We start from the raw sequence: 25,478 nt of genomic DNA on the forward strand, positions 1-25,478 counted from the left end.
ACAGCCCAGTTGTCACCAAGCAGATAGAACATTCCCTTCCTGGTAAATTCTGTATTCAAGAATCCTATGGCTAAGTTAAGACTTAAGTTAACTTAGACTAATCATTAAAGACAAATCAACCTGTGGCAATAAAGTTCAGTACCATGGAAATACTTCTGGAGTTGACTATGCAGGTGGGAACTTTAAAACTTTCCTAAAGTTTTTTGTTGTTGTTGTTGTTGTTGTTGTCTTTAATTCAATTAGCCAACTTACAGTACATCATTAGTTTCAGGTGTAGTGTTCAATAATTTATCAGTTTCATGTAACACCCAGTGCCCATCACATCACGTGCCCTCCTTAATGCCCATCACCCGATCCCCCCACCCAGCTCCCCTCCAGCAACCCTGTTTGTTTACTAGAGTTAAGAGTCTCTCATGGTGGGACGCCTGGGTGGCTCAGTTGGTTAAGCAGCTGCCTTTGGCTCAGGTCATGATCCCAGCGTTCTGGGATCAAGTCCCACATTGGGCTCCTTGCTCGGCAGGGAGCCTGATTCTCCCTCTGCCTCAGCCTGCCACTCTGTCTGCCTGTGCTCAGTCTCACTTGGCTCTCTCTCTGACAAATAAATAAATAAACTCTTTAAAAAAAAAAAAAAAGAATCTCTCATGGTTTTTCTCCCTCTCTGATGACTTCCCATTCTGTTTTCCCTCCCCTCCCCTACAGTCCTCTGCCCTGTTTCTTATGTTCCACATATGAGTGAAACCATATAATTGTCTTTCTCTGATTGACTTATTTCACTTAGCATAATACCCTCCAGTTCCATCCACGTCAGTACTCATCCTTTCTGATGTAAAACTTTCCCAGAATTAAATAAATAACAGATAATAAGGAAATTGACATTACTTAAGATAGCCACAGTAATAGATACACTCCTAAAAATCAGTGACTTAACACAGAAATGTATCTCTTATTCATATAAAGTCTGGGGCGGGGGGTGGGGGGGCACAAGAGGGAGTGCCAGGGTAGGCAAGGTTAAATCATTAGCCAGAACTTAATCACATGAACCCATGTAGAAACAAGGAAAGCTGGAAAAGGTAGTCCAGGCCTGGACAGCAACAACTCTGTGAAAGAGGAATGTAAATCTTTGATGAAAGCCTAGCTATCTCCACTACAAAATTCATTTTTTTTACAAGAAAAAAAAAATTTGTGTGTGAATAAAAGCATTAATTCTTTCAGCTTTAAGTCAAAAGGGATTCTGTGTGATGTGATGTATGATGAAACAGATTGTTCATATATATGTGCCTGAGAAGCAAACCCTTTACCAAAACTACCATTATGGTTATTCTGTTATCTAGCTATACTGTTTAGTATAAACCTTTTTTCCCAGTTTTAGCATCCCAGAATCCGAGTTGTAGGATGCATGAAACTGCTAAGTTATTTTTCCCTAACAGCTGAACATAAACTTAGGGGGAAAAAAAAACTGCCTAAGTGCATAGAGTTCCATCTTCTTCCTGTGTCTAAAGGAGCTTTTAACCAGCATCTCTGTTTAGCAGAACCTACCAAATTCTGTGTGTTACATAAGAATGTTAAATATTTATAATCTATAAACTGTATAAAAGTTCTTAACTCTAAATGCCAGCACCATATGATATGGAAAACACAAATTACAGCTTTTTAACATGTATATATAACATAGATACAATACATGTTCATAATACATAAACTGTAGAAAAGTTGTCCATTCTTAGCCTAATTTATACTATCTAGTTGCCTACGGTTTGGGTGGGTAACAACAGTTCTAGAAAGAGGCAGGTGAAATATTATTGTGTCAGTCCTGGGTCTAGATGTGTTCTTAACTTTTCCCTTTCTATAATCCTATTTCTAATACTATTTCTGAAACCGCCCATCACAAAATCCAACAAAACTTATCTCTCTTTCATAACACAACATTGTCTGAAATCTGCAGTAATTCACTAATATAAAAAGGAACAGAATCTTCACCAACCACAATGTCATTTCCACAGCTAATATCTTTCCTACACTTTCCTGAACTACACTTACATTTCCAAAATTCCCTAGGAGGTCATGTAGGACTATATACAAAAAAGGACATTTGTAGGGTGCCTGGGTGGCTCAGTCGGTTAAGCATTAGCCCTCAGCTCAGGTCATGATCCCAGGGTCCTGGAATTTAGACCCACATAGGGCTCCTTGCTCAGCGGGGAGTCTGCTTCTCCCTCTCCCTCTGCTGCTCCCCCTGCTTGTGAGCGTTCTCTCTCTCTCTCTCTCTCTCTCACATAGGGCTCCTTGCTCAGCGGGGAGTCTGCTTCTCCCTCTCCCTCTGCTGCTCCCCCTGCTTGTGAGCATTCTCTCTCTCTCTCTCTCTCTCTCTCTCGTGCTCTCTCTCTCTGTCAAATAAAGTTTTTAAAAATCTTTAAAAAAAAAATTTGTCCTAGTTAAATCTACTGTATAAAACAAAAATTGTGTAATAGTTAAAAACACCCAAAGAGGGGCACCTGGGTGGCTCAGTGGGTTAAGCCTCTGCCTTCAGCTCAGGTCATGATCTTAGGGTCCTGGGATCGAGCCCCACATTGGGCTCTCTGTTCAGCAGGGAGCCTGCTTCCCTCTCTCTCTCTGCCGGCCTGCCTACTTATGATTTCTCTGTGTGTGTCAAATAAATAAATGAAATCTTAAAAAAAAAAAAAAAAAAACACCCAAATGAAATTTGCTGAGATGAAGTTGTCACTGGGAGCAAGGAATGTTCAATAAAAGGAAAACAGATCTGCAGTTCTGAAAAAACTATACAACGGTAATATATTCAGTACAAAAACAAAAAAGTTTTCAAAGCTAAAATATTAAGTAGGCTTCCTCACAATTATGAATGGATTTAAATAGTCCTGATCTTCTTCTCTCCTTTTTCTTTGCCTTCTCTTCTTTCCCCACTTTGCCCTTCCTATTACTACTCTATTATTTCCATCCTACCCCACTGTATCACGAGTTGTAGTGACTTCTATAAACATCCACATTATAAACTGTTTAGAGTAAGTAAAACAATAAAAGAAGCCTCCCCCAAGGGCTCTCTCAAGAGAACTCTGATTCTGAGACTAGACCTGTGCAGAGAGTTGGCCATCAGATGAACAAAGATACATATTATGTATAGCGGTCAGTTGAGCACACCAGGCATCCTAAGAGCTTACTTGACCCTTTACACACAGTTGGCAAATTCCAGTAATTTGGCTCCCAAATATTTCCAAAGGTCTCCTGCCTCTTCACCTCCACCAGGACTGCCTTCTTTCATATCTCCCTCATGTATAATCTGGATTACTAGAAGAGTCTCCTAACTACTGCTCTTGTCTCTAGCATTACACATTCTCATCAATCCCTCAGACTGTAAGAATGGTGTTTTTTTTTTCCAAAAAAAGTCTAATTATACCGTGTTTAAAATCCCTCCATGACTCCCTACTGCCTTCAGGATTAAATCTGAACCAAAAAAATATATATAATGTCTTTGAAGCTCTCACCCTTGCCATCTCTCAAGTCTCCTCTACTGACTCACCTCTAATAAACCCTATGCTCCAGACCTTCTAAACCACTTCGAGTCAGTTTCTTGACCATATCCTGCCTCTCTATTACAAAGCAAAACGCTGGGGTAGGAAAACTTGGGAGTTTTAGTATTTTTGCTTAGAATATCTTTCTCTGCCCAACTAACATCTACTCATCCTTTGAGCCTCAGCCTGGATGTCATTCCCTCCGAAACCAGATCAAGTGTTCATCTTCTATAAATATATCCATGATTCATTGTGCATGGTGGTCTCCTAGCACTCATCATGCAATATTGTAATTGTGGTTTATCATGTTCCTTATAGTGAGTCCCTAAAGGGTTTGCTGATAATGGTACAAAGTGTTTTAATACCCAGAGATAGATATCTGTATTTCATCAGATGACTAGTGAATACAACAGTATCTCTATTCTCTAGAATCTTTAATGTCCAGTAGGAGTAAAATTTCTAAAGAATTTAAAAGGATAAAATGTCTGACACCTTCAAACAATACCAAAGAGACAATATTCTCACTTGAGTAGTCTGACATATTTTTTACTATGGTCATGACATACGAAAAACACCCTGTGTTTTTTCATGAAACTTTACATTTCAATGTGTTCATATGATTATGGTTGGCCTCCAACTGTCTGTCTCTGGGGAGAATTGTTTCTATCCAAAATATTTTGTATATCACTTACCATTCAGCTCTATTAAGCACATTAGAAATTGTCAAACACTTTGAAAGTAATGTAATAATTCTTAAAGCCAAATATCCCTTATATGAAAAAAATAATTAAAATTTCAAAATGACATATCACAATTTCTTCTGGTTTCTAGTTAAAACAGACATGTGCTTAGTCTAAAAGAAAGATGAGTTGCAATCATACACGAATACTTTAAGTTTGCTTCTAGCAATATAAGCAACATTGGACATATGTTTCAAATTATAGTTGATTTCAAAAATAAGGGCACCACTACCTGAGCAAATCTTTTTCTTTTAGATTATTGAATTTCACCTTGAAAGCAAGCATACCTAAATGAACACAGTATCTCATTCCCCATGTTTCATTCATTCACCCAACTAATACTTTTGAGTACTACTATGCATAAAGCATTGTGTTGGGTTAGCAGACGAGGTTGAAATGGCAGGACAGAAGGACAGAAGGGTTGCTCCCCTGAAGTTTATAATCTAGCAGAGTAGACAGACCATAAGCAAATAAGGAAATTGTAAATTTTAATAAGCATAACTGGAGAAATGTTAAAGATGTTGTGGAAAAGAAGAGAGAAGATACTTATGAATATGTGGGCAAGAAGGAGTTCTCTACGGACACAAACTTGAAGCTACGGTCAGGGGCACCCGGGTGGCTGAGCCGCTGAGCATCTGCCTTCAGCTCAGGTCATGATCCCAGGGTCCTGGGATCCAGCCCTGCATGGGGCTCCCTGCTTGGCAGGAAGCCTGCTTCTCCCTCTCCCATTCCCTCTGCTTGTGTTCCCTCTCTCGCTGTCTCTCTCTATGTCAAATAAATAAAATCTTTAAAAAAAGGAAAATAAGAAGCTAAGGTCAGAAAGATGAGAATGAGGCAGTCATACAAAGATTGCGTGCATCTGAGAAGCAACGCAAAGGAGGGGAGCACTCTGAACAGTAATAATTCTTCAGAATCCATTAACATGATGAGAGTCTCTGAATCTCAGATATAATATGAATAAGACAAATAAATAAATACATATTAGTAGAGTAAAAAAATTGATCCCAGACAAATCTAGGAACAATCACGGAGTAATCTGCACAAATTAGTTCCCTCACATTCGCCCAAGACAATCAGTATCTTCCTGAAAACCAATAATTTGCTGTATTATTTTCACTACTACTCCTTTTTTTTTTTTTTTAGACTAAGAATGGTTTTTGCTGAGGAAACTGTTTCCAATCCATCACCTCCCCTCTCCACCCCTGACCTTCTAGATAAATAATGAAGTCACTTTAGAATCTTCAGGTATTCTTTTAACGTCCCAGTAGACAAGGAAGAGAATGTCTCAGTTTAAAAAAAAAAAAAGAAAAGAAAAGCTAAGATTTCACACAGGAATGCTATAATAATATTAAGGTCTAGAAACTGATGTCTAGAATCAGTTAATAATAACTATTTGTTGCATACCTACTTATGCCTGACATTTACTCTATATTGATCACAGCAATCCTTCAAGGTAGGCATTATTATTCAGAGAATAGAGAGGAGGAAACACGGGCTCAGAGTGCTTAACAACATAAGTAAGACCTTACTGTTATTAATTGGTAAAATAAGGTTTCGAGTCAAAATCCATCTGGTCCCTCACTCTTGCCTCCATTGCCTCTCTGTCACACAGTGTGATCGGTTCTTTATCAATATATATTGTTAACAAGAAGATATTATTTAATTGTCCTAGTTACTTTAAAATATAGAAGATATATAAAGATGTACTTTATATTATTATGTTCTGTCTCATAAAATGCCAATCAATGTTTTAAAATGCATTTTAAATTCTTCAGAACTATTGATTTTCAATTTTTGACAATGGCCATGGCTATTTAAGTGTACAATAATGATTTTTATTTAAAAGTCTTCATAATCAAATTGCATCTATTATTTGACATGCTTTGTTCTTAAAAATTCATTTAACAGCAAAAAAAATTCATTTAGCCATAAGAAGACAATATGGTAGGTTTTTAAATATTAGAATGAGGAGAAGATCATTTTAACTACATCACAAACCCCAAAGCCATAAAACAAAAAGTAATAAATTCAAACACATTTTTTAAAAATCCTGACCAATAAAAAAAGTCATAAAACAAATGACAATAAAAAGAGCTTCTACAAATCACTAAAAATGACCAACAGAAAAAACAAGACTTTAAACAAATATAAAAGGCTCTCAGCCTCACTGATAATAAGAAAATTTCAATTAAATCTACAACAGCATATTTCTCACCAAACTATATTTTGGCAAAGATTATCACACTGAATTGGAAAGGATGTAAGAGTCTCCCTAGTTTATGTCACTTGTACATACTTACTCTGTGAAAGTAAATTTGGCAATATTTATTAAAATTTAAATACACTGACCTTTTGACCCAACAATGCATTTCTAGGAATTTATTCCAAAGATATATTCACATACATAGGAAATGATATATGTACAAAGATATTTATCACAGTGCTGTTTTTAATGGCAAAGTAATTAGAATCAGCCTAAATATCCAAAAATATGGCTCTAGTTAAAGAAATTAAAGAGTATTTACAAAATGAGATATTATGCAGCATTAAAATGAATGAGAAAACTATATATTAAAAGGTGTAGAACTGATCTCCTAAAATGTAAACTGCAGTACACATTTGTGTTTTTTATATGTACGCATAAACATCCATATACCTGTGTGCACACACAGACATATGTGTGATGTACACACATATCTACTCCTACGTATAGCATATTTCTAGAATGGTATACAATAAACTGACAAGAGTCATTGCCTCTGGCTTAGGGAAAAGCACAGCTAAGAAATTTTGTACTATAGGTAAATATTATCCATTAAATAAAGAAGCTTGTAAATTGACTTTGAAAAATGTTCTTAAAATTAAATTATTTTTAAAAATCTAGAACTGCTCATCTGTGTTTTAAATGTAAGCTAAATTGTCACTCTGATCTATCATGAAACTTCTACTCTTGACTTCCTTTATTTGGGGAATAAATTATCCCTTTGACATTAACAGAAAAGCCAAACTAATGATAAAAAATAATTTACACATCAAGAAACATAATTTCTAATTTGTTATTTAAAAAAACCCTCATCTGAAAGACTAGGATATGCACATAGTAGAAACTCAATAAACACTTACTGAATGAATGCTTTTCTATTGATTTCGGTGGTTTTGTTTTTCTCATACATTTTTTTTCACAATACCACATTCCAAAAAAAAAAAATAAACCTCACTGAAAAATATAAACTTAATAAATTATGCTTTTCTTTCAAAGAAATTATTCTTCATTTTCCCAATAAAATTAATAGTCTGCCTCATTAACATTACCACAAGTCATATCAACATTACCTATTAGGTACCTAATATGTGCAGGTGTTAAAGATGCTGCAAAACAGACTCCAAATAAGAGTACTTTTTTATTCATTGAAAGACAAGGCTTAAAAATATTAATAAGTAAAAGAACACTATAGATTTTACCAGTAGATTGAGTTATCAAAAATAAAACTATAAAAGGATTTTCATGTAAAGATTAAAAAAAAGAAATTACTGATCTATTGAGGGATCCACTGAGATATAAAAATGCTTCCAAAATTTTAGTATCTCAATCCCATGTAAAATGAAATTACTTGATGGTGACAGAAGATTTCTTGAGTATGTGGATGTTCAATAAGGCTTTGAAGAAATTGCTAATAATTAAGTATAACTGGTTCTTACTTAATCTCTTCCCAAAGAGAAAGATTACTATAGTAATGGTCTCAGTAGTGGTCTCACTCTCCTTTGATTGCTCACCTCTCTCATTAAAAATATCTCAGGCATGAGCTTCTTAATATACATATATTTATTCATAAATTATATGCATCTTAACATTGTCAATATATATGTTAAATATCAGTAAAACTTATTTTCTTTTTCAAATCTATTTTTCAAATAAAACTTATTTTCTTTTTCAAATTTCAAATAGAAATATGTTTTAATACTCTCTTCCTCTACTCCAGCGTATCATCTCGTGATGTATACTTTAGAATGTATGCCCCACTCTATATGAATACTTAGTATGAAAATATCTTCATCCAATGGTTTCAAATTTTCACACATCAAACTTATCTTTTAACATAGTTGTTACAAGTAGCAGACATGAACTGGAGTTTCAGTTTCTCTCTGCCCATGACCTTCTCTCAGACTAGATGTCAACATGCAATTAAATGGACATCACTAAAGAAAAACAAAGGATAATGTTGTCTTGGACAGATGAATGGCCCCTAAAACTTAAGGAAAAATAGTAATTATTGATAAATACTAGTGTTAATTTTTCTTACATATAGTATTTATAACTTAATATCCAATACTGACAATATTATTTAATAAATCATAAAATTCTTCAAAACAATCTTTATTATAATCCTATCATAAAGTCTTCTTTTCCTCATTTTCCTTGCCTAGTCTTACTTTATTACAAAAGCCAAAAACATTTTTAAACAACATCTAAAATTAAATGCTTTATGCTTTAATCTCCAAAAAACTTCTTGTTAAAATGAATATAAAAATAATTCTGAAACCAGGTAGGCCATTTTGAGGTATGACTCCTTCTAAGACTGTTAGGTAGAAATGCAAATAGATATTTAAAATAAATATGAACAGATTTTTCAGAAATGTAATTTCATAGACTGTATGAGTGTGTGTTTAGAGAATGTTTCTACCTAAACTGTGCAATTATGAATGGATGAATATTATATGTATTTGCATAGTATGCAGGTTTACATAGAAAAGTAATCTATGTAATGTAATGTACCTACTTGAAAAACCCTTTCACAACATTTTCCTAACGTAACATACTGGTCACTCTGAGTAATTCTTAATTTAGTATTCAAAAGTTCATTTACATTTCTATATATCAGAACAATAGTGAAGTAGCCAGTAAATACTATGATATAGCATACTACAAAGAAATAAAAACACATTGTACATTTAAATATATGGGTCAAAGAAATAAAACCTATGTTTTATTTGACATCATTTTGGAACCACTAATTTTATTGCAATTATAGTAAAAATATAAATTCATATATCTAAATATCAAACTCTAAGTTATCAAAAGCTTGCTGTTGTCAGTACATATATTTAAAGCAAAGTGAGTAGAATGCTCAAAAAGCTTTTAAAAATAATACTTTATTCCTCCATTAGTTAAAATAAACTACTTAAATCTCTTAACTGTTTTTCATTTCCCAAGCCTACTAATAAATCATATTCCCAAACAAGTCTCCAAACCCAGAAATTAGCTTTGAAGAAGTAATTCTTCTTTATTCCAGTTCATATGTCAGGAACATTTGCTATCTTGGTGCTTCAATATTTTTTGAGAAATTTTATTTTTCTCAAATATTTAATACATTCGTTACCACAATTTATATTATTTTTCATTAAAATATGAAAATATATATGTGTAGACAGAAACTTGTTTCTTTGTAAGTATTAAAGAATACTGAATTCAACAACCTGTTTTTAAAGTTTACATGATTAGAGGTCAGTGTATTAGTTCCTTCACAGAGAAACTCTACTCTTTCAACTGCATGTTTCTGTGGAGAATATGGGAAAAGTGTATTTGATAACACACAGAAAAAGCATCCCACCTTTAGCACATAAACTGTACAAGTTAATCTCTTAGTGAATAAATAATTCATTTCACTAAAAAGAAAAAAAAGTTGAGTTGGAAAAACATAAAAAGGTTACGCATCTCCTGCACAATCTCTTTCATACAGTAACTGAGAAACCAAATACCCATAAAACATTTAAAAGCAAACCTGTAGAAACAAATCTCTTTGCTAGACTGACAAGAAAAGGAGTCTCAAAGCTGTATATGCGTCTGGACAGTTCCCTGGTGCTGAAGTTCCACAGCGCTAAACCGATGCCTGGGTGCTGCTTTTACTATCCCACCCTCGCCAAAATCCCGGATGCCTACACTATGAACACTAGTAGTAAAACTTCACAAGGTAGGAAGCATCCCAAACTGCTGGGGTGGTAGGAACGGGAGCCTCTCCAGAGTCTCTTCGGGATTAAACAGATTTACTAGTTGCAAACAGGAAGAGCAGCAGAGTGCAGGGTGTTAGAACCCGCCGAGGGGGAGGGGCTGGAAGATGGCGGCGGCCGCACACCCACCCGAGACGTGCCAGAGCTTAGGCCCCTCGCCTGCACCGCCGCCCTCCTGCCCGCAGCGACCGTGGGCAGCTCTGCTCGTCTCCGCGTCGGAGGCAGAGCCGCCCTGCGGAAACGCGGGACGAGGCGCCCCGGCTGCGCCTGCATCCCCAGAGGCGCGCCTTCGCCCGGGTCCCGGCCAGGGAGCACCTGTGCACGGCCATATTGGATTCATTGCCCCAGTCACTGCCTCCGCGCGGGGGCGGCTGGAAAGGAGAGGGGACGCGCGGAGCCTGGGTTCAGCTTCAGCCCCGTGGGGGCCCTGGAGCCAAACTGGCCCGCGGGGGAAGCCGGAAGGACGCCCGGGAAAATCACAACGTCCAAGGGCTCTCCACCCTCATCTCAGCCGGCCTCGGCGCCCTCTCTCTCCGGCACACACCCCCGCGCTCTGACACCCAGAAAGCAGCCCCGGCTGCCGGCGCCGGCCGCAGCCCTCGTGGCCCAGGCGCCGCCGGCTGGAGGGAGGGCGGCGATCCCGGGCGCGCAGGCGGCCGCAGGGCAGCGGCCGTGGGGGCGGAGGGTAAGGAGGGAGGCGGGAAGATGGAGCCGGGTCCTTACTTGAGCACCGACTGCTCCTTCTCCTCTTCTTTCTTCTGCCGATCCATGACGGCCAGGATGATTTTCCTCTCCTCCTCCGTGAGGTGGCTGAGGTCGGGCATCTCGGGCTGCAGGGGCGGCTGAGAGGCCGCCGGGGTGGGAGCCGGGCGGCCCCGCGGCCCGACCGGAGCCGACATGTTTGGTGGAGCTTAACCACCCTAGGGAAGCAGGGAGGCAACTCCACTGGCGGCGGCGGCGGCACCCGCGCGGGCGGCTGGGGCAGCCTCCGGCGCCGGGACAAATACATACAAATCAATGGCCTTCAATCCGAGGCGACAGCCCCCCTCCCCCAAGAAAGAAAGAAAGGGGCGGGGGGAGGGGGAGGGCGAGCGCAGGGGGAGTGAGGGCTGAGGAGTGCGCTCCGGGAAATGTTTCTTCTTCCCGGGGGCGAAGGGCTGGCAAGTGAGCGGTTTAGCAGAAAGGAGCGGGAGGCCGGGCTGGGACGCGGTGTGCGCGGAGCGGCGGGGGAGGGTGGTGGAGTAAGGTGGCGGGGACGACTAAGGGTGGGGTGACTGGAGGGAGCGGGCGGGAGGGCGGCGTGCGGGCCCGGGCGCGAGTGTGTCCGGCGGGGGCGGGGGCGCGCGCCGCCGCGGAGGGGAGAGGGGTGAGCTGCAAACTATCCCCCCTCGGGGAGTCCCGAGAACTCGCTCCGAGCGCCGGGAGACCGAGTCCTGCCAACCGGAGGGGCGCCGGGGCGGGAGCGGAGAGGGTGGTGGGGAAACAGGGGCTAATTTCCCAGAGAAGCAGCTCAGCTGTCCCGCCGACTAACGCGTCTCTGGGCTTCAGGCGCCGCGGAGGGAGGACCCCTCCAGGAACGCCGGGGAAAGGGCCGCGGGGCAGAGCACGGCCGCGGGAGACCGCTCCGGGCTAGACCGGGAAGCGAAAGCGAGGAAGGGATGACAGGGGCTAGCGGCGGAGATTCCCGGGGCCGGGGCCCATCGGCTGCCACCGCCCGGATCCAAGCGAGCTCCGACGCGCAGCGGGGACCGGCGCTGGTGCTTCCTCATCACGCGCCTGCCCGGGGACCCTCGGCCGCCGCCGCCCCTTGGGTCCCTGGAGTCGGCGCCGAGGACCGGCTCTCTACGCCGCAGCTGCTGCTGCCGCCGCCGCCCGCGCCTCCTCCGCCCCTCCGCCTCCCCGGCTCCTCCCGCCGGGACCGCGTCACCTCCCGGCCGCCCAGGCCAGAGCTCGGCAAGCACCCCTCGGGAGCGCGACCTGTGGGCTGGGGGCGGGCGGGAAGGGGGGAGCGAGTTTTCAAGGGAGGGGTGGAGAACTCGAGCCTGTGCGGTGGCCCCCAAGGAGTCGAGAGTCGGGGCGAGGAGTGAGCCTTGGTAGATGGGGGCGCACTGTGGGTCAGGTTGGAGGTAAAGGAGTGGAAACGTGGGGCCGGGGGAGCAGTGTCAGGTCCGGAGATGGGGTGTGACTGGGAAGTGGGGGCACCTATGGTTTTGGAAAGGAGGGAACTGTGCGGAAGAAGGGGGAGATGCCTATGTGTCGGGCTTGGAGGTGAAAGCGTGCGTGGAGGGGCTCCCGAGGTATCGTGAGTGGGGTCCTGGAAGGAGGGAGAGTGTAGGGTTGGGGAGGTCCCCTCCGGTGCCGGGGTTGAGGGGACCCGCTTGGGTTCCTTGAGGGGAGGGAGAGGGAGCTATGAGCGAGTAGGGAGTGCAGGTGATGTTGAGGACCTGGAACCCAGTGCAGGAGGTGGGGGTTGGGGAGGAGAGGATGAGGAAGTTCTGGGAAAATGAGGGCTTTCGGCCAAGGATGCGTGGAGAGGCACGGAGGTGAGATTGGGGGAGTTAGGGTTTGTCTGGGAGAGGTGTGAGGATAAAGAGGACCCGGGAAGGTGCGAGGGTGCTGGGATAATCGGGAGGGTGATTGAGCTTGGGCCAAGGGCTTCGGTCTATTTGGCCCTTCCTGGGGGGCCTAGTCTAGAGATAAAAGACCGAGAAGCGAGGGGATCAGGTTAGCGTCTGCATCTGTTTTTAGAGGCACAGAGATGGATTCAGTGAAAGATAAGAGAACCAGCTGGGGGAGAATGGCAGTGGCTGCCGCCCCCTTCTCTGGAAGGACCTGGGCGAAGTCTTGACAACCCTCCGGGTGGGGGCACGGCTGGGAGCGGGCTGGGAAGGGTGGAGGGAAGGCCCGAGTGGCCCTGACTGGAGGCGCAACACTAGTGACCATCCTCTTCTGGGCGCTCTCCACAAGAGATTCGGGGAGTGTGTGTGTGCATGTGGATATGTATATGTGCACACCCCGACCTCACCTTCCACACTTGCAGTGTTTAGTACCAGGCTAGATTATGGTCGGATGAGTAGTGTAAAGCCTTTGGGGGTTGTATTATATTTACCTTCTTGATGTGTAGTAAGCACTCTCCCTCCTGCCTCTGTTCCCCAGATAATGTATGACTAACTCCCAATTTAAGAGAGCTGGGGACAGACCTAGCAGCCCTAGAAGTCTCTTGTGACTTCTAAGCTTAAATGTCTGTGTTTCTTTTCTCCTATGCCTCGTCATTGGGAAGAGGGAAGAAGGAAAAGTTTACTTAAGTACTTTTTTTTTTAAACTCACCTGCTTCAAACCAAACTAGCATACTCCAAATAATTCCGTTTTCATCTTTTTAGAGTTAAGCAAACTAGAAGGGATCATATGTATCCCAATTTATTAAATTTTGTTTTAGTTGAAAGAGAATTTGTGTAAGTCTCTAAGCCAACCCTGTCATCCTATGGGAAACTGAGGACTTAAAAATCTGCCACCTAGTAAATGGCAGCACTACAACTAGAACCTAGATATTTTTACTCCAGTGTGAAACCATGGTAGTTTTCAACCCTGGCTGCACATTACAATTATCTGGGTCACTTCAAAAATAACACCTGGGTCCAACCCTAGATCAAATGACTCAATCTCTGGGGTTAGGACCCTGGCCTGGTCCTGGGTATATTTTGAACACTCGCTCAGTGACGGACGTACAGCAAAGGTTCAGAATTACACCATGAGCATCGCAAAATAGAATATGGGAGGAACTGGGGAGTGGAAAACAAGAACACTTCTTTTAGTCATTTTAGTTATTTTGAGTACAGAAAGGCGAACTTAAAAGCGGTTGTCCAAATTAAACAGTTTCGGTTTTTCCTTTACAGTAGATCCCTGTCCTAGGCCCTGCACTATTTTCTACTGGTAACAGCATGCTGGGTGCCGGTGGCTGTGTTTCCCTGCACCCTCAATGCCTCTCACCTGCCCGGAGACATGCCTACAGATGAAATCCAATGCACATGAGATGGTATCACGGGGACAGCTGACTTCTTACAGGATTGAAGCAGAAGTGAGTGATCTTACTGTGTTTCATTTTTACATTTCTTTACTACAACACATGATTTTCCTATTAAAGGGAATCCTCAGAAGTATCTTAAAATCATCTTCTACCTTGATTCATACATCTTTTCAAAACAAAAATGTGTCAGACTCTATATCATACAGATAAAATATATATCACATAGAATTTTATATGGGCTTTTTAAGGTAATAGGCCCAATTTAGTGTAAGATTGCTATGCTCAGAACTAGAAGAACCTTCAAAATACCTCTTTCCCTCAAAAGATTTCTATCTTTTGATCTATAGTCTGGATCTTAGAGGCGCTTTTTTTGTTCTGGTATAGTATTTACTTAAAATGTTTCCATATCTTACTATATCCTGTATGGCATAGTTTTCCTTGGGCCCTCAAATATATGAATTTGAGGTAGTTCAAACTGATTGTTCCTCTTAACTTTAGAAGTAATTGACCATCTTCATCATTGAATTCTCAAGGTCCTTTTGATAGGCTACACACTAAGTCCAAAATGTTAAGTCCTTCTTCAATTCCTATAGGAATACATGTTTGTGAAGCCTGTAAGTCTATCGACTCTAATACTTACATGTGAGTAAGAGCTACCTGTAATCTACTAGATAAGTCATAGGAGGCATATCTAAACTAAAATCATAAACTAGCTTTTTTTTTTCCAAGATTTTTTTTTTTTTTTACATTTTATTTATTTATTTGACAGAGAGAAAGATCACAAGTAGGCAGAGGCAGGCAGAGAGACAGGAGGAAGCAGGCTCCCTGCCGAGCAGAGAGCCTGATGTGGGGCTCGATCCGGATCATGACCTGAGCCGAAGGCAGAGGCTTTAACCCACTGAGCCACCCAGGCACCCCTAAAATCATAAACTAATCACATCACTAGAATTTACTGAGGACTCAGTACTCTGCTAACATTATCTGGCTCCCTGAAATTTTTGAAACCACTGCAGCTTTCCTTCTGTCCATGAATATACTTAGATGGTTGGCATATCTATAGTTTCTCCCAACAGATCTCCCTGTTTGTATCCTTGTGGCTCTACAGTCTTTTCTCAACACAGCATGAAAAGCAAGCTTCCTAAAACATTAATCAGATTGTATCATTCCACAGGTCAAAATCTTGTGGAGGCTCTCCATTTTCAGTAAGTCAAAGTTAAATTCTTTTTTTTTTTTTTGAAGATTTTATTTATTTATTTAACAAACAGAGGGAGATCACAAGTAGACAGAGAGGCAGGCAGAGAGAGAGGAGGAAGCAGGCTCCTTGCTGAGCAGAGAGCCCAACGTGGGACTCGATCCCAGGACCCTGAGATCATAACCTGAGCAGAAGGCAGAGGCTTAACCCACTGAGCCACCCAGGCACCCAAAGTTAAATTCTTTTTTTTTTTTAACATTTGTTTTTTAAAGATTTTATTTATTTATTTGATAGAGATCACAAGTAGGCAGAGAGGCAGGCAGAGAGCGAGGGGAAAGCAGGCTCCCTGCGGAGCACAGAGCCTGATGCGGGGCTCGATCCCAGGACCCTAGGAATCATGATCTGAGCCGAAGGCAGAGGCTTTAACCCACTGAGCCACCCAGGTGCCCCCCAAAGTTAAATTCTTTAATTGGCGTACAAGTCCCACATAATCCCTCTCAGCTCATCCATTACTTTCTTTCAGGCTTTCCTCTAGCTGTTCCCTCTGCCTAGAACATTCTTCACTGAAATATTCACTTGCCGACTTCCTCTGCTCCTTCAAACTTCTGCTCCTTTATTCATCCTATTTAATATTCCAGCCTGCCCTACTGCTCCCTGGTTGCTCCCATCTCCATTGCTGTTTCCTACTTTTCCTCTTTCCATAGCACTGGCCGTTCTCTGACAACTTTGACTCCACTTTCACTAATCTTCCAACTTATTATGTGTATCAATAGTTATCAACTTCCCTCTACTGGAACATAAGCACGTGTACAGAGCAGGATTTTTTTTTTATGTAACTCAAGCACCTAGGCAGTACACAGCACCCTGTAGGTGTTCCAACAGACACCTGTTGAATGAATTTCTGGAGAGAATTTGTCATCATTATTGGTTTAAGTTGGGCAGGAGAAAGGGGAAAAAGCATTCTCAAAAGAGGGAAACACAGCTACAGAGAAATAAGATCTAAACTTTGTCAAGGTTTCCTTTATGGTTCATCTTCTACCTACCTCTAGGCTTTTCTCCAATCCAGCCTACCAACATATTCCCCTCTTTAGCCATGACAAACTTCGTGCACTTTACTGAATGTGTAGTTTCTTATTTCTGTGACTTTCTACGTCCTCTCCCATAACCTTCCTCTCCGTCAGTTATCTTCTTTGACTTCATATACTCATCCCTCCCTTTCTCCTCTTTCCAACTTTTTTTTTTAAAGATTTTATTTATTTATTTGAGAGAGAGAGAGTGAGAGAGAGCATGAGCGAGGAGAAGGTCAGAGGGAGAAGCAGACTCCCCGTGGACCTGGGAGCCCTATGTGGGACCCGATCCCGGGACTCCAGGATCATGACCTGAGCTGAAGGCAGTCGCTTAACCAGATGAGCCACCCAGGTGCCCCTCTTTCCAACTTTTTAGCCCTGCCTCTCTTAGCACTGCACAGACCTTGCTCACAAATAGCACTTGTCACATGACATTGTAAGCATTTACTCCCTTCTCTGTAGCCTCAACTACACCATGAATTCTTTAAGAGCAAGGAATATTCCTTTCACTCCCATTTCCCCATGGCCTGCCAAACTGTCTTATATATTAAAGGGGCTCAGTAAATACATGCTGCACAATTACATGAGTGGTCACAAAGTTATAAGAAAAATCACTGTTACTGAGTATCCAGGGAAAGAGGCAGAGAACCGTAGCAAGAGATAAAGCTGGAGAAATAGGTTGTAGGAAGATTATGCTACAACCTTATATGCTGTGATGAAGAATCTGAACTTGTTCTATAGTCCTTGGACAGGCAGTGGAGGGTTTTTTTAATGCACAGGACTAACATGATCAGCTTTAATTTTCAGGAGAATATCCTGACTTCAGTTCCTCATCTATATTCAAAACAGCTGCTAATCAAATTACGGAAAGGACACAGATGTGCAATGGACTTGGAGACGCAGTCACAGAATTTTTACCTCCTGTCTCCAGAATTCATTTTTCTGGCCGTTTTGCTCAGTAGATTATAACAGCATGATAATGAGGCCAAGGTCATGGTTTAAATCCCTGGGTGAGTCAGTCAGCACAGTGGCCACAGGTGACTGTTAATCTTGCCAGTTGTCAAATGACAACATGTTATTTCTTGACCAGGAACTGAGTGGAAGAATGATTGGTTCACCAGAAGTTAATCAGCATTATTGGAAAAGCAACACAGAGTACTTAGCTGTGGTTATAGGACCATACTGTCATTTTAAATTAAATAATGGGGGGCACCTGGGTGGCTCAGGGGGTTAAAGCCTCTGCCTTCAGCTCAGGTCATGATCCCAGGGTCCGGGGATCGAGCCCCACATCAGGCTCTCTGCTCGGCCGGGAGCCTGCTTCCTCCTCTCTCTCTCTCTCTCTGCCTGCCTCTCTGCCTACTTGTGATCTCTCTCTGTCAAATAAATAAATAAAATCTTTTAAAAAAATAAATTAATTAATTAATTAATTAAATAATGGTATTATATTAGGGATAACAAAAGAGCACAGCATCAGAGAAAGAATACATTGTTTATTCCTAGAAAAGAAGCTTGAGATTAGTACAGTTTAATTATTGGGATTTGAGGTCAAGAAGTAATGAAAAATTTAGTGGATGTTGGTGTAGATAAGCTTTATTAATTACTTTTTGTGTATTTAGCCATGTAGGAGGTTATTTCTTAATTATTATGTCATAAAACCCATAGCATCATTTATATTTAAAGGATCTGGGAAAATCATATACTAATCCTCCTTCATTTATAGCATTATAAAGTTATTTCTATTTTTATTCTGTCCTAGCAGACAGGGAGCACATCTTTAAAGTGAAATAGGACAATATTAGAGGTTAGGACATAGAGGCATGACTGATGTTACTATTTCCGTAATTATGCCTTCATCTTAGTTACAACTCTGACCACTTACAAAAGTAAAAAAAACAGGTGAATTTTATGATATCAGAAATAAAATAAAAATCCCTAATGAACAAATGGTTCTAGGCCTTCAATAGCAATTGAATAGCAACAGCTGCTAACATCATAGAAGATAATCAGCCGGGCATTCTGTGCTTCCTGATGGAAGAACACAGAACACAAGACAACCTGTGAAGGTGTCTTGCAAAAAGAAAGGGAAAAAAAAAAAAAAACCCACCTGAATTGGAACATCTTCTGGATCCACCTATCAGTTACAGCAAACATTGAGAACAAAGGAACATATTAAACTGCACCATGTAATATGTGGAATGAAATTCAGCTTTTTCAGCAAAGACAAGGAAAAAATAAAGGGCCAGAGGGAGGATCTGTACTTTAAATGAAACCCAAAAGACCTCATCCAAGTACAGGAATTCATGAACCTCATTTGGACCTTGATTTTTTTAAAAAAGACTGGAAAAACTTTTGAGAGAACTGGAAATTTGTGCAGTAACAAAGTATTTGGTAATAGGTAATTATTGGGGTTTTTTTTTAGGTTAATAATGATACTGTGATGATATTAAAAAATAAAGACTCCCTAGTGATACATACTAGGACACCTATGGATGAAATCCCCAGATGTGATATCTGAGATTTGCTCAGATATGGATGGGGGTGTGAATGGAGCAAAACTGGCCATGGAAGACAGTAAAAAATCCTGCATAATAAAAGTTTTTAGCAAAAGAATAAGAATCTCTAGTTTCCACTCTGGCTGACTTTCATTAAACTAGAAAATCAACAAACTCCGATAACCTTTTATCAATTCATTATTTGATATATACCATGGTAGCCGTTTTCACGTTTTACCACCTTCTCCCACCATCCTATGAAGAATTAGTATCACTTCATTTCACAGGTTAGAAAACGACCTGAGAGGTTAACCGATTTGAGTGAAGGAAGAGATTGAATTCCAAGGCAGATTTTTAAATCCAGGTCTTCCAGCCCCCTATCCAATATGAATGCCACTATACACAATTGCTTAATATTGTTATATGCATATATTGTTTCCTTGACTAAAATACAAGTACACTTGTACTGCAATGCTTAATATAATAGGCATCATAAAAGAGTTACATGTAACAAACTGTCATACTTAAAATGGCAAAAAAAAAAAAAAATTGTAACAGAAACTAATGTTTAGTTAAGGAGACTGTATGTTCCAGTTTGCCTGACACTATCCCAGCATGCCCAGGACAGCCCTTGTGTAATCTGGTTGATCAGATGTTAATTATTAATTACAACTCCTTTCACTCTCAAAAATACCCTCGTTTGTCCATCAGATTTTGTGGTTGTGCTGTATTTGGTGCAATATGAATCGGGCTCATGTGGATAATATTTAATGGGTATAGAAAATCTATTTCAATTCAAACAGTGTGTTCCACGATAAAGGTCTATGTCATAACCATCATATAATTACCATACTGCGTGCTAGACATTTAATAAATTTGATTGAAATAGAGTTAATGAATTCTCCATTAGAAAACCATAAAATCCCCCTGATTAGATTATATTCTCCCCCAGGACAAGATTTTGACTCCATCTGGAATCCAGAAATAGGAATACCAAGAATACTGAGCCCATCTTCAAATGAAGATTCATGGCAAAAATGGATCAAACAGCCTAGGATTTGTAAGACAAGCATAACAATGGATATAGAAGTCATCCACGTATGCTAAAATATAGTGCAAGAAGATAAAGTCATAACAATCTTCCCAACTGGAAGAAAAGATAATAGTTGTTTATTTGAAAACATGTAGGAAATGATTGTGGAAGTCTTGGCCAAAATCTAATCACATAGGAATAGCCTGCAATCTAAGATTTCCCCAAAAATTGTGGCTTTCAGAGACACAAGGTGGGTTTATCTTCTGCAACATGAACTAGCTGCTGTATACTTGAAATGCCTCCCTCTGCCCATGAAGATCACTTTAGCCTTATCTAGATTGTGCCTGATCCAAATGCTTTCGTCCATGTCCTTTACTCTGCCAGACACTGTGAAATTCAAGAAACTGCATCCTAGATCTGATGAAAGGAGAGGCAAAGCTTACTATCAGCTGTGCACTGATGGTACTGCATCCCTAATTACTTTACTATCTTTCTGATTAGCGTCATATAACACTAAACTGAAAGGGAGATAGAGGAGAGTCCTGTCATTTCCCACAAGGGAAAGGTGAAGAAAAGATAAGCAGAAGAGATCAAGACTAATCCAAGTTTACTAGAGTCTTTACCTTAGTCAATGATAATTTAGTTCACCCAAATGTCAGAGAGAGAGTAATAAATTTATCACTTATTGGCTGGGTATTTTATAGGGTGCCTCATATATACAGAGAAAATGTCACCTGCCAATCATTTTGGGAAAGTTGCTGAACTTTGGGGGCTTTGGTTTTCCTCTTATAAAATTGTTCTACCAGGTGATCAGTATGATTCTTTCTACCTTTCAAATGTAATGATTCTACAAAATACTATCATTATCTAGGACTTCTGAAACATATCAAATGGTAAGCATGTACCAGGAACTACTGAGGAAAACATAGCTGCGTAAGAAATAATGTCTACCTCAAAAACTTCACAAGTCTGGCATGAGGCACAAACACTTATAATCCACTGTGATACATGCTATAAGAGAGGTATCTATATAATTCTGTGGGAGTACAAAGAGAGGATATACCTACCTTTTATGAGAAACCATAGAAAATTTTCACATTTTCTTTTTTAGATTTTATTTATTTACTTACTTACTTATGAGAGCAAAACCATGGGTGGAGAGGGGGCAGAGGGAGAGGGAGAAGCAGACTCCCCACTAAGCAGGGAGCCTGATGTGGGGCTCGATCCCGGGATCCTGGGATCATGACCTGAACTGAAGGCAGAGGCTTAACCGACTGAGCCACTCAGGTGCCCCAAAACCATAATAAATTTTCAAATGGGTTTTGAGAAAAAGGTTATTTAGGCAGAAGAACAAAGATGAATACATGGAATTGCAAATTAGTTTGTATGACCTGGAGTGTGGGTCTTAAGAGGTTGGGAAGGGGCGGTTGCTGCAAATGAGGCTGGAAGCAGAATCTCTGAGGTAGGGTAAGGAGTTGGACTTCATCCTCCAACAATGCTTCTCAAACTTGAATGTGCATGAAAATCACATTTGTGGATTTAATTAAAATACAGATTCAGAGTCACTTAGTTTTGGTTCAAGCCTGAGAGTCTGCATCTCGTGTGCTGGTCCATGGACCACATTTTGACTATGAAGTGTATTCTGAAGTAGGAAAGTGATATGGTAAGATTGTTCTTAAGAAAAGTTACTCTGTGAACAGGTAGGGAGTGAAATGGACAGAAGCTAGAATGGTGGTAAAGAGAAAAATGAGGAAGCTATTGAAATAATGGTCACATAGAACCTGAACTGTGGTAATGGAGATGGAAAGGAGGGGGTTGTCTTTAAAATACTTTTTACGGGGTGCCTGGGTGGCTCAGTGGGTTAAAGCCTCTGCCTTCGGCTCAGGTCATGATCCCAGGGTCCTGGGATTGAGCCCCGCATCAGGCTCTCTGCTTAGCAGGGAGCCTGCTTCCTCCTATCTCTCTGCCTGCCTCTCTGCCTACTTGTGATCTCTGTCTATCAAATAAATAAATAAGGTCTTTAAAAAAAATAAAATACTTTTTACATGTGGAACGAATAGGACTTGATGACCAATCAGCTGTGACAGGTGACGGAGAGAGAGGAGTCCAACAAGAATCCAGTAGTCTCACTTAATTTGATTTAACCCACTAAGCCACCCAGGCACCCCGATCACTTAATTTGATTTAAAGGTATTAAATCAGTGTTGAACTACATCCCCAAAGTAAGAAGAGACCATAAAAACACATTTGTTTGGTTATAGCCATCTTTGGCCATTGTTCTATCTAACTTATGAGTCTCAGATTGATCTAGAACTATGTTGTCCAACATGGTAGCCACTAGCCATAGCCACACTAGCCACACGTGGCTATTTAAATTTAAATCAGTTAAATTACTATATTAATTAAAATCAAATAACATTAGAAATTCAGTTCTACACTTAAAGTGTATATATGTGGCTAGTGGCTACATTTTGCAGAGTATATATCAGTATATATACTATATATACCAGTATAGAACATTTTCATCTTAGAAGAAATTTCTATTCCACATCATGATAAAGGATCAGTTCAGCATCTGTACTGTAGGGAATTAACATAAAAAGCATCCCGATGTCTTTTTTTTTTTTCAATTTCTTTTAAAATATAACCTTTTGTAAAATATTTTTAATATTTTTTTTTTTTACCCAACAGTCAAGGAATTAAGAAATGGTAACATTTGAAAACCACACTGAAGGTGCAGAAATCTTGGCAGGCTCAACAACATCTTTTTCCTTTGAGAAACAACACTAGGGTTTGGAAATCCCAGAAGATGTCTCAAGATCATAACACCCTTGAGAAAATGAGCTCATTTGTAAGTAAGTGCATGAGAATGGTAACAGACACATTCCCCATATGTAATCAATGGATAAATAAGGCTTCATTGTAAAGCCTCGTGCAATTGCCATGAGTAGTTTCAAGATTTACTGATTGATTTGAGAGAGGGAGAGTGAGAACATGAGCAGGGAGAGGGGGCAAAGAGAGAGGGAGAGAAAGAATCTCAAGCAGATTCTGCTGAATGTGGAACCCTGAGATCATGACCTGACCCAAAACCAAGAGTCAGACACTTAACTGACTGAGCCACCCAGGCGTCCTTGCCACGAGTGGTTTAGTCAAGAAGAAAAACTGAGTACAAAGGTTTAAAGACAGAATCTGTTCCAGGGCTTTTCCCCATAGCAACAGACAACATCAATAAAGAAAGAATGCTTTACTTCAGGATGCTTTCAGCGATATATAAAGGAAAATTCAACAAAAACTAACAAATAATAAGGACACTGCTTTCTCATTTAACTAGAAAGTTCAGAAGTAGGTTAGGTTTCCGAATTGGTTGAACCAGCAGTCTAGTTATGTTTGATCAGGGACTCCCACTGCATTCTTGATAAGTACTCCACGATATTCACTATAATAATGATTCCTTTCACTGACATCGTCTGGATGACAAAAACGGGCCCTTCCCCATCTGAGCTAATCTGCTCCCATATCCACTCAACATAAGTTCTAAACTATGCACGGATTAGAGCACTTCTCATTCATCCCTGTAGCCCGGGCAGGCCACGCTCTGATGACTTAGGTCCAACTAAACTGAACCCATCACTGCAGCAAGACAATTGGATGACCTGAAACTTGGCCCATGCAAACCACATGGTTGCCACGTAATGAGGGAAGAGTGAAATAGGTATGAGAGAAATAACTTACTATGTCAGCAGAAAAGGAATGTGCATTGTTCTTTAGTTTTCATTTATACCAACTTAGTTTTTAAGTCTTTACATTGCAAGTGATTTTTTTCATGGTAAGAAAATACACTGAAAGGTGAAAGTGAGCAAATGATGTTGTTTCAGATTTACAGATGAAAATCACATTAGAGAGAGCATAAGAAAATGGTGCCATGGGGCGCCTGGGTGGCTCAGTGGGTTAAGCCTCTGCCTTCGGCTCAGGTCATGATCTCAGGATCCTGGGACTGAGTCCTATGTCAGGCTCTCTGCTCGGCGGGGAGCCTGCTTCCCCCTCTATCTCTGCCTGCCTTTCTGCCTACTTGTGATCTCTCTCTCTCTCTCTGTGTCTAATAAATAAATAAAATCTTTTTTTAAAAATGGTGCCATTAAGACAGTGAAGTTTACTTTCCTAGTGCAACCATAAAAAGTGGGGGAAGTAGACTCAAAAAGAACATTGATGTTAAAAGGTTGATCTTGGAACACTGAAAAAAATAAAATTAAGATGTTTTAAAAAAAAGTTGATGGGGATATAGCAGATTTTACCCTAAAACTATAGATGAGAATCTTTGTTAAAATGGAAACCAGTACCAAAAGTGAAAAAGAAGGACTCTGGACTCCCTATTCTTAAAATATATACACACAGGAGTTAATTACCTTATAAAGAGTGTTTCTAATACACAAATGTGTATGGAGTTAAGGTAGATAAGATAAGGTAGATAAGATAAGGTACAACCTTAAGCATGTTTTTGCTTATCTTCTCTCCACCACTGATTGGAGGATCCAAATCCAGCAGAAGCATTACAAAAGTTTTTTCAAAGTAACTGAAAGTTTATTCCTGTAAAGTTTTTTTAAGTAACTGAAATGACCCCAAGTGATGCAGGAGATTTAAAAAATAATAATAATAATGCCCTCACTTTGTTTTACTCTTACTTTTTTTTTTTAAGATTTTATTTATTTGCCAGAGCAAGTTAGAGAGAGAGAGAGAGCACAAACAGCGGAAGCAGCAGGCAGAAGGAGAAGCAGGCTTCCCACTGAGCAGGGAGCCTTATCTGGGGCTCGATCCCAGGACCCTAGGATCTTACTTTAATGAGAAAACTGTGGTTTTAATGACTACTTCAATGAAATTAGTATCTAAAATTGTATCCCTGGGGCCATCTGGCCAGCTCAGTAGGTAGAGCATGTGATTCTTGATCTCTGTGTTGTGAGTTCGAACCCCATGTTAGGTGTAGAGATTACTTTAAAAAAATAAGTAAATAAAATTGTATCTCTGGGGCTCCTGGGTGGCTCAGTCAGTTAAGCGTCTGCCTTTGGCTCACATCACAATCCCAGGAGCCCCTGCATTGGGCTCTTTGCTCAGCTGGAAGCCTGCTTCTCCCTCTCCCTCTGCCTGCCTCTCTACCTACTTGTGCGTTCTCTCTCTCTCTCTCTCTCTCTCTGTGTGTGTGTGTGTGTGTCAAATACAATCTTTAAAAAATAAATAAAAATTAATAAAATTGTCTCTCCAATTTCAGCCCTTCATACTCAGCTGTCTGTATAGCATTTATACTTGAGGGTTCCACCACTAAACATGCCTAAAACGGAATTTCTCTACTACCCCCTTCCTCAACAAAAAAATAAAGTTCCTTTTCTGACTTCCACATTTCTATCACTGGAG

General features: G+C 40.6%; 1 protein-coding gene across 20 annotated transcripts in view; it reads right to left on the reverse strand.

Moving 5' to 3' along the window:
* Positions 1-11,166, reverse strand: part of LOC111146851 (regulating synaptic membrane exocytosis 2) — a 591,447-nt gene extending 580,281 nt beyond the window's left edge. For all 20 annotated transcript variants that reach the window (XM_022502578.1, XM_022502564.1, XM_022502568.1 and 17 more), the window contains exon 1: positions 10,991-11,166. In XM_022502578.1, coding sequence (XP_022358286.1) covers positions 10,991-11,166 — 176 coding nt within the window. The remainder of the gene's footprint in view (positions 1-10,990) is intronic.
* Between the last annotated feature and the right edge of the window lie 14,312 nt (positions 11,167-25,478).

This window comes from Enhydra lutris, unplaced genomic scaffold (genome assembly GCF_002288905.1).
Source record: "Enhydra lutris kenyoni isolate GAN:26980312 unplaced genomic scaffold, ASM228890v2 scaffoldscaffold14, whole genome shotgun sequence".
NCBI classification, from domain to species: Eukaryota; Metazoa; Chordata; class Mammalia; order Carnivora; family Mustelidae; genus Enhydra; species Enhydra lutris.